This window comes from Bufo bufo, chromosome 1, assembly GCF_905171765.1.
Source record: "Bufo bufo chromosome 1, aBufBuf1.1, whole genome shotgun sequence".
NCBI classification, from domain to species: Eukaryota; Metazoa; Chordata; class Amphibia; order Anura; family Bufonidae; genus Bufo; species Bufo bufo.
This window is the reverse complement of record NC_053389.1, coordinates 794,522,667-794,531,911: the sequence shown is the minus strand read 5'-3', so window position 1 is coordinate 794,531,911 and position 9,245 is coordinate 794,522,667. Positions and strand designations below refer to the sequence as shown.

Here is a 9,245-nt window from a genome sequence, read left to right as displayed (position 1 = left end):
ACATATGGACAGTGTATGTGTGCTGTACTGGTCACGTATGGAAAGTGTATGTGTGATGTATTGGTCACGTATGGACAGTGTATGTGTGCTGTACTGGTCACGTATGGAAAGTGTATGTGTGATGTACTGGTCACGTATGGATAGTGTATGTGTGCTGTACTGGTCACATATGGAAAGTGTATGTGTGACGTACTGGTTACGTATGGAAAGTGTATGTGTGCTGTACTGGTCACATATGGAAAGTGTATGTGTGCTGTACTGGTCACATATGGAAAGTGTATGTGTGATGTACTGGTCACGTATGGAAAGTGTATGTGTGCTGTACTGGTCACGTATGGATAGTGTATGTGTGCTGTACTGGTCACATATGGAAAGTGTATGTGTGATGTACTGGTCACGTATGGAAAGTGTATGTGTGCTGTACTGGTCACATATGGAAAGTGTATGTGTAATGTACTGGTCACGTATGGACAGTGTATGTGTGCTGTACTGGTCACATATGGAAAGTGTATGTGTGCTGTACTGGTCACGTATGGAAAGTGTATGTGTGCTGTACTGGTCACGTATGGACAGTGTATGTGGGATGTACTGGTCACGTATGGATAGTGTATGTGTGCTGTACTGGTCAGATATGTAAAGTGTATGTGTGCTGTACTGGTCACATATGGAAAGTGTATGTGTGATGTACTGGTCACGTATGGAAAGTGTATGTGTGCTGTACTGGTCACATATGGACAGTGTATGTGTGCTGTACTGGTCACGTATGGACAGTGTATGTGTGCTGTACTGGTCACATATGGACAGTGTATGTGTGCTGTACTGGTCACGTATGGAAAGTGTATGTGTGATGTACTGGTCACGTGTGGAAAGTGTATGTGTGCTGTACTGGTCAGATATGTAAAGTGTATGTGTGCTGTACTGGTCACGTATGGAAAGTGTATGTGGGATGTACTGGTCACATATGGACAGTGTATGTGTGCTGTACTGGTCACGTATGGACAGTGTATGTGTGCTGTACTGGTCACATATGGAAAGTGTATGTGTGCTGTACTGGTCACGTATGGATAGTGTATGTGTAATGTACTGGTCACGTATGGAAAGTGTATGTGTGCTGTACTGGTCACGTATGGATAGTGTATGTGTAATGTACTGGTCACGTATGGACAGTGTATGTGTGCTGTACTGGTCACATATGGACAGTGTATGTGTGCTGTACTGGTCACGTATGGACAGTGTATGTGTGCTGTACTGGTCACATATGGAAAGTGTATGTGGGATGTACTGGTCACATATGGACAGTGTGTGTTTGCTGTACTGGTCACATATGGACAGTGTGTGTGTGCTGTACTGGTCACGTATGGATAGTGTATGTGTAATGTACTGGTCACGTATGGAAAGTGTATGTGTGCTGTACTGGTCACGTATGGATAGTGTATGTGTAATGTACTGGTCACGTATGAAAAGTGTATGTGGGATGTACTGGTCACGTATGGAAAGTGTATGTGTGCTGTACTGGTCACATATGGATATTATACGGTTGCTGTATCGGTAATGTATGGATATTATATGTTTTTGTAATGTAACAATATATGGAAGCCGTATATCTGTACATATCTACTACAAGGGTCCACACGGGTAAAGGCAGGTTCACAGCCAGGATTTGTTCTAGGAAAAGTCACAATGGATTTTGAGGATAAACTGCAGCTGAAACGCAGGGTTTCCACTGGATTGAAGTTCAATAAACTAATCTTCGTTGTTTTTTTTTTTACAGAATACAGGTGTGAACATGGCCCAAGTATGCTGCACTGGGTGCTTTACACGTGCTGCACACACTGACTGTCAGACAGGCTTTAATCTGTACAATGCCTTCCTATGGAAACACACAGGTGTTTAGTACACAGCTCCCGTTACCACAGTAACACGCCTCCCATACATCACATGATTCGAACTGGCAAGCAACTCTGATGGCGGCGCGCTAGTGAGCTTCATAGCGTCACTTCCGGACGTCACTTCCTTTCTCCGAACCGCTCTTCTCACGTTCGTGTCTCTGTCACAGGAGCCATGTTCCCGGGGTCACGCGCTGCTTCTTCTAATCAGTCGGTCTCCAAAAATATGGCCGCCTTGGTTGATTTTGCCGTGGATAAGTGAATACATTTTTCTTCGTCGCTTATTTTTCGGTGACATTTGGGCTTTTGTAACTTTGTGAAGCAGCCAGTGACACCAAGACGGCATGGAGCTGCTTATCAGAGGGGTGGTGAGTGGCGGCAGCCGGGGGTCTTGGAGGGAGGCCTGGAGAGCATTGCATGCTATAGGTTTCTCATGATGACAGGAGGTGTAACCTCTAGGCATATCTAACATAGCCAATGAGCAGGTGAAAACTGCATGGCAGTGGTGGAACTACAGGTCTCAGCTAGCTGTGTGATGTCGGTGCAGCAGTATGCTGGGACTTGTAGTTCCACGCATTCCCTTGAGTCAGAAGGGACTCTTTGCGGCAGGATATGATCCGTGCTAGAGTTGCTCTGGCCATTTGCGTGATTCATGTCACGTGGCGGTCGGTTTCGCCATGTCTATTGATACACGTGGCCACTTTGAGGGGGGATTATGTTTGAATAATACGCTATGTAAAATACGGTGACCACATCCCCATCGCCATAGTGCCCTCCATGTCCCACCACGGCAGTTTATGGTTTATTTCACCTTTAACCACCTCAGCTCCGGCCGGGCGGCAGTGATCGGAACAACACATGACGTACCGGTACGTCATGTGTCCTTAAGGGGTTAAACCCTCTTAATGACCAGACCACTTTTTACACTTCTGACCTACACTACTTTCACCGTTTATTGCTCGGTCATACAACTTACCACCCAAATGAATTTTACCTCCTTTTCTTCTCACTAATAGAGCTTTCATTTGGTGGTATTTCATTGCTGCTGACATTTTTAATTTTTTTGATATTAATCAAAAATCACAGAATTTTTGCAAAAAAAAAGAAATTTTTCGCTTTCTGTTGTAAAATGTTTCAAACAAAACTACATTTCTATATAAATTTTTCTCTAATTTTATTGTTCTACATGTCTTTGATAAAAAAAAAATGCAATAAGTGTATATTTATTGGTTTGGGTAAAAGTTATAGCGTTTACAAACTATGGTGCAAAAATGTGAATTTACGCACTTTGACTTTCTGAGCACCTGTCATGTTTCCTGAGGTTTTACAATGGCCAGACAGTAGAAACACCCCACAAATGACCCCATTTCGGAAAGTAGACACCCTAAGGTATTCGCTGATGGGCATAGTGAGTTCATGAAAGTTTTTATTTTTTGTCACAAGTTAGCGGAAGTCTCATATTCCACTAACTTGTGACAAAAGATAAAATTTTACATGAACTCACCATACCCCTCACGGAATACCTTGGGGTGTCTTCCTTCTAAAATGGGGTCACTTGTGGGGTATTTATACTGCCCTGGCATTTTAGGGGCCCTAAAGTGTGAAAAGTAGTTTGGAATCCAAATGCGTAAAAAATGCCCTGTGAAATCCTAAAAGCACCTAGGCTGCAAAAAAGTGTCACACATGTGGTATCGCCGTACTCAGGAGAAGTTGGGCAATGTGTTTTGGAACTGTTCAGAAGTGAGAGGTTTTTGGACCAATATCTATGAGGAATTATTTAGAAGATATAAGATTAAATTGAACCGATGTTTTATGCAGGCTATAATGTGCAACTTCTCTCCCTCTGACTTGACGCCCTGCCAGATACGAGTATGTCTGGAGGGCTTCGTGGTAGCGAAGACCCTGATTGTTAAATATTGGGGTACAAAAAATAGCCCTAGCTTTATTGAATGGAGGGCTCGGATTGACAATATTGATGCCTATAGAAGGATAGCAGGGAAACTAGAGCGATGCTAGAGAGGGTAGGTTTCTCGCTCCAAAAAGCCCGGCCATAGGTGGCTCCGGAAACGGAAACCGCAGGAGAAATTGAGATATGGGTGGATCTCGCAGCAGTGGAATAAGGAGGGGGGGGGGGGGTAAATAGGATCAATTATGTTAAGTTGTCTATAACTACTTTTGTATAGTTGAATGGCACATTATTGAATGTTATATATTTGTTTCAGAAAATAATAAAGGAATTTATAACAAAAAAAAATAAAAAATGACAGGGGGGTGATCAGGGGTTAATAAGTGACAGGGGGGGGGGGGTGTAGTGTAGTGGTGTTTGGTGCTACTTTACTGAGCTGCCTGTGTCCTCTGGTGGTCGATCCAAGCAAAAGGGACCACCAGAGGACCAGGTAGCAGGTATATTAGACGCTGTTAACAAAACAGTGTCTGATATACCTTTCAGGGGTTAAAAAAATCGCATGATCGCCGCTGGCAGGCTGTAGATCCGCTCGTTTACCTTCCGATCCTGTGAACGCGCGCTCCTGTGTGCGCGCATTCACAGGAAATCTCGCGAGATGACGCGCCGATGCGTCTAGGAGGAACAAACCGACCGCCCGCAGGACGCATCCCTGCATTAGGCGGTCGTGAGGCGGTTAAAAACCACCATAGACTAAAAGAGGGGAGTCCCAAGCGGTGAACCGCAGATTATAGTTTTGGGGGTGATACCCGCTGACTTGTCTGTTTTGTATTTGCTCCCTAGAGGCCGGCACTGAAGGGGGTATGTGCCCTCCAGCAAGTCAGGACCCTGCATCGAGCTCCTCCGCGGCTCGCCCCGCTCATCCCTATTGTCGTGGAGCAGACGGTCAGTATATAAATGTGTATGTTCTGTCTGATCCCCCCCTCTATAGTCCTCCAATTGTCTTCTATCATTAGATGCCAAATTAGCAGATATTCTGGATTACCGGATGTCCTAGAGGAGTATATTAGACCTAAGCGGAGGAATTCCCCCTTATACTGCAGTCCTGCACTGGAATCAAGTGTTGGATTAAATGGGATTTCCGGACTTTTTATATTGACGGCCTGTCCTCAGGATAGACCATCAATATCTGATGGATCTGACGGACCCCTCGCACCCCCACCGATCAGCTGGAACTACAGCTCTGTCCATCAGTATCCGCCCCACATTCACTTCTGTGGAAGCAGTGCTGCAGTAACCAGCTCCGTCCACTACACAATGGGTGGCGCTGTTGTGCCTGAGCTACTGCAGAAGAGCTGATCCACGAGGGTGCAGGGTGTTGGACCCTTGCAAGTCAGATATTGATGGCCTGTCCATAGGTTGTGTGTGGTTTTGCAGACCAGACCGATTAATTTCAGTGGATCCAAGCTGCAGCCCATGAACAGGTAAGGCACTGATTGCAGCCATGTTTTTCTAATTTTCGACAACCCTTTTATTGGGTTTTCCTGAACGTACGGAATTCCTTTAAGCCGCCCACTTTTGATATCTGACAGCTATCCCTACCAACCCCCTACCGTCCATACGGCCATTCACTTCTAGGGCCTGCAATACCACACACTGGCCATGGACAAGCTGTTTTATGGAAATAAATCTTATACAACCTCTTTAAAGGGATGTTCCGGGTCCCAGACGACCAGTGGCGCACAGTGGCCTTCTCGCAGCTTTTCTTGGGTCATGTGACGTCACATTTATCGGTCACATGGCCTAGGCGCGGCTCAACCCCATTGAAGTGAATGGGGCTGAGCTGCGATACCAAGCACAGCCGCTATACAATGTAGAGGTATAAAAATCCCAGAAAACCCCTTTAAAGGTGCATTCCCATCTGACAGACAATGGAGTCCCACCTCTGGTAAACCCAGCCGGCAAAGTGAAGGAGGGTGCACCGCGCATGTGCACCTGCCCTCCATCTATTTCTATGGGGCCGCCCAAAAATTTCCTTCAGCCCCATAGAAGTGAATGGAAGCGGTGGCTGCACAGGCGCAGTGCACTCCCGTTCATTTATATAGTTATTCCGAAAATAGCCAAGCGCACCGCTCTGCTATTTTTGGCGGGACAATAGGAACTTTGCCGGCTTCGTTTTAGAGATAGGGGGGACCCGCTCCTATCAGACAATGGGGGCGTACCCTAACGATATGCCCCCATCGTCTGATATGGGAATACCCCTTTAATGGGGAAACATTTGCTGGTTGCACTGACAGTTATATATTATTTCTGTTGCAGGGTCGCGGGGAGAGAGCTTATGATATTTTCTCCCGGTTACTGCGGGAGCGTATTATCTGCGTCATGGGACCGGTGAGCCTCCTGATCGCTGCCCCTGACCCGCTCCAGCGCTCGCCCCCTTCTTACTTCCATGCATTTCTTCTTTCAGATCGACGACTCCATAGCCAGCCTGGTAATCGCTCAGCTCCTGTTCCTGCAGTCCGAGAGTAATAAGAAGCCCATTCACATGTACATCAACAGCCCAGGTAGCCGGCTCGCCAGATATACCAGTCCTATGAAGAATGCCGCTTTCCAATGTATTTTGTGTTTCCGTTTTGCATTACTTTCAAGATTTCTACTTGCTGTTAGTGAATGGAATCATTCTTGTTAAAAAAAAAAAAAACTCAAAGACTGAAAACTTGTTCAGAAATAACGCTTCTCACACCTGAGGGTTTGCTGCAGTTGTATCTGTTCTTGACAAAAACCCCTCTTAAAGGGGGTTGTCTGGTTTCAAGAAGAAACCGTGCAGCACTTAGGGCGTGCCTGAAATAAATAATAGACCATTACCTAGCCAGCACGCCCTGCACTGCCGCCGCTCCAGTTCTCCCGGCCGGGCTCTGTTGACCCGGCTGCTCGGGTGACGTCATAGTCGACAGCACGTGACCACTGCAGCCAATCATTGGCCTCAAGGAGTGCACCGAAGAGGCCAGTGATTGACTGCAGTGGTCACGTGTTGTCACCGTGACGACACCACTGCAACCGGGAAATATAGAGCCCTGCCAGGAGAACCGGAGTCGTGACACGGCGCTCTGCTAGGTAAGTAATGGTCTGGTTTGTTTTTTTCAGGCACACCCCTCATGAAACCAGTCAATCCCTTTAAAGGGGTCTTCCAGGTCGATACATTTAAAAAAAAAAAATTAGGTCAGGGTGGGGCTGTGTGGAAACGAAACAGTTTCTATTTACTGACAGCAAGCAGTTGGTGCATGTGGTGATGAATTTAAACACAAAGTATATCATAAAGTTGCTAAGCTTTAATAGGCGGGACGTCCATCAACGGTCAAACCGGTGGTGGGTGATGCCGGGCAGCTGATCGGCGCCTCTGGTTTGAGGGACTATACCTAGAGCATAGCGTTAAAACTATATACTATCTGTCTGCAGGGGGCTCGGTGACTTCTGGCCTTGCAATCTATGACACCATGCAGTATATACTGAATCCCATCTGTACGTGGTGTGTGGGACAAGCAGCCAGTATGGGGTCCCTCCTCCTAGCAGCCGGATCCCCCGGAATGAGACATTCTTTGCCAAACTCCCGAATTATGCTCCATCAGCCGTCAGGAGGTGCCAGGGTAAGTCACATGCTTGGGTGTATATTGGGGTAGACGTGGTATAGAACAGGGTTCGGCAACCTCCAGCACTCCTGATGTTGTGAAACTACATCTCCCAGCATGCACACTTGCTTGGCTGCTCTCTGAGCTCCTACAGATGTGAATGGAGCATGCTGGGAGTTGTAGTTTCACAACAGCTGGAGTCCTGAAGTTGCTTATCCCTGGTGTAGAATATACTGACTGGGAGGTGATCGCTTAGACCTCGTATAGGGGGGCAGAGTTATCACTCATCCAGAGGTCCTGGTGCCCGCAAGGGTCCCAAAGTCTGCTTTGCCATAGGAAATAATATAAAAGGCATCGGGTGGGGGCCCTTTTTGCTGTGGGGCCCACATTGCATGTCGTGCTGAATATATGGTATCTTCATATCCTGCTTAGGGTCAGGCTACGGACATCGCCATACAGGCGGAGGAAATCATGAAGCTGAAGAAACAGATTAATGAAATTTATGCCAAACACACGCGCCAGCCGCTGTCCCTGATCGGTGGGTACATACTCCGTGCCATGTGCTTCTAGGTGGAGGTGGAAGATCCCGGACAACCAGAGATCATATAGATTGTGAGATTATGGAGCCTACAATATAACGGCCTTAAAGGGCATCTGTCAGCAGGTTTGTACCTATGACACTGGCCCGCCCTGTTACATGTGCACTTGGCAGCTGATGGTGTCTGTGTTGGTCCCATGTTCATATGTGCCCGCAGTGCTGAGAAAAATTAAGTTTTAATATATGCAAATGAGCCTCTAGGAGCAATAGGGGCGTTACCATTACACCTAGAGGCTCAGCTCTCTCTGCAACTGCTGCGCCCTCTGCACTTTTATTGACAGGACCAGAAAAACATCATCGCACCTGGTCCTGTCAATCAAAGGGGAGAGGACGCGGCAGTTGCAGAGAGAGCTGAGCCTCTAGGTGTAATGGTAACGCCCCCGTTGCTCCTAGAGGCTCATTTGCATATATTAAGGCAACATTTTTTTTTTAGCAATGCAGACACATAGGAGCATTGGACAGTTTCATAGCTAAAAAAATCTACTGACAGATGCCCTTTCAAGTACACATTTCACAGAAGTCAACTGACCGGTGAATTCATCACCTGCTAGTCAGTAGGATTATCCAGCCTTTCAAAATGGACAGTGTATCCTTAGGATGGGTCATGGATATTAGATTGGTGGGTCTCCGACTCCTAGAACCAGCTGGCAACACAGTGTACAGTACTTACCTTGCTATAAGATTTTTTTCCTTGGCTTCCATGTCGCCTGGCTAACGTCTGCTCCCCGTATAACGCTAATGTGTCCTTCCCCAGAGTCGGTGATGGAGAGAGACCGCTACATGAGCCCCACAGAAGCTCAGGAGTTTGGTATCCTGGACAAGGTATTGGTGCACCCCCCTCAAAATGGAGAAGACGAACCAGAACTTGTCCGAAAAACAGAGGCGCAACCGCCGCTGCCACCGCCTTCTGAGCCTTAGATAGAAGAGCAGCAGGACTGTGCAACCCTGGATCACACTGAAGCGGAGACCGTGCCCTCACACACAGGAGACACCATTATTACTTTAGTTATGTGGCCCCCAAAAAATGAGGGGTGCAGCAAGTCTCCTGGGTAATAGTGTACTACATTGCACTGCCCCCTGGTGGCAGAGAAGAGGCAGTCGCTTCTCTACCACCAGTACAGAGTGAAATTGTGCAGAGGGTTCCTCCTCCAGTTTCACGTTCCCGTCTGTAGCCTGTATGTCATAGGTGGATTATAAAAATAAAGCTGAAAATATAATTATTTCCACATAAA

At 46.9% G+C, this 9,245-nt stretch overlaps 1 protein-coding gene across 2 annotated transcripts; it reads left to right on the top strand.

Annotated features, from left to right (window-relative positions):
* The first annotated feature begins 2,079 nt into the window (after positions 1-2,079).
* LOC120986477 (caseinolytic mitochondrial matrix peptidase proteolytic subunit) lies at positions 2,080-9,245 on the top strand. Of its 2 annotated transcripts, none has more exons than XM_040415077.1 (7): positions 2,080-2,254; positions 4,633-4,734; positions 6,109-6,180; positions 6,257-6,353; positions 7,246-7,433; positions 7,848-8,006; positions 8,514-8,720. In XM_040415077.1, the coding sequence occupies exons 1-6, from the start codon at positions 2,231-2,233 to the stop codon at positions 7,983-7,985; spliced, it is 621 nt and encodes a 206-aa protein (XP_040271011.1). In that variant the 5' UTR covers positions 2,080-2,230; the 3' UTR covers positions 7,986-8,006; positions 8,514-8,720. The 2 variants fall into 2 exon arrangements, with proteins under 2 accessions (XP_040271011.1, XP_040271010.1); XM_040415076.1 differs by lacking the exon at positions 8,514-8,720 and adding an exon at positions 8,768-9,245 and having other exon boundaries at positions 2,099-2,254; positions 7,848-7,953.

What these genes read in the sequence shown, in the direction of transcription:
- LOC120986477 (XM_040415076.1), top strand. Translation starts at nt 2,231, where the DNA reads ATGGAGCTGCTTATCAGAGGGGTG. An exon ending in AGCTGCTTATCAGAGGGGTG is followed by an intron (nt 2,255 to 4,632) that starts GTGAGTGGCGGC and finishes TTTGCTCCCTAG; the next exon opens with AGGCCGGCACTGAAGGGGGT. An exon ending in AGCCGTCAGGAGGTGCCAGG is followed by an intron (nt 7,434 to 7,847) that starts GTAAGTCACATG and finishes TATCCTGCTTAG; the next exon opens with GGTCAGGCTACGGACATCGC.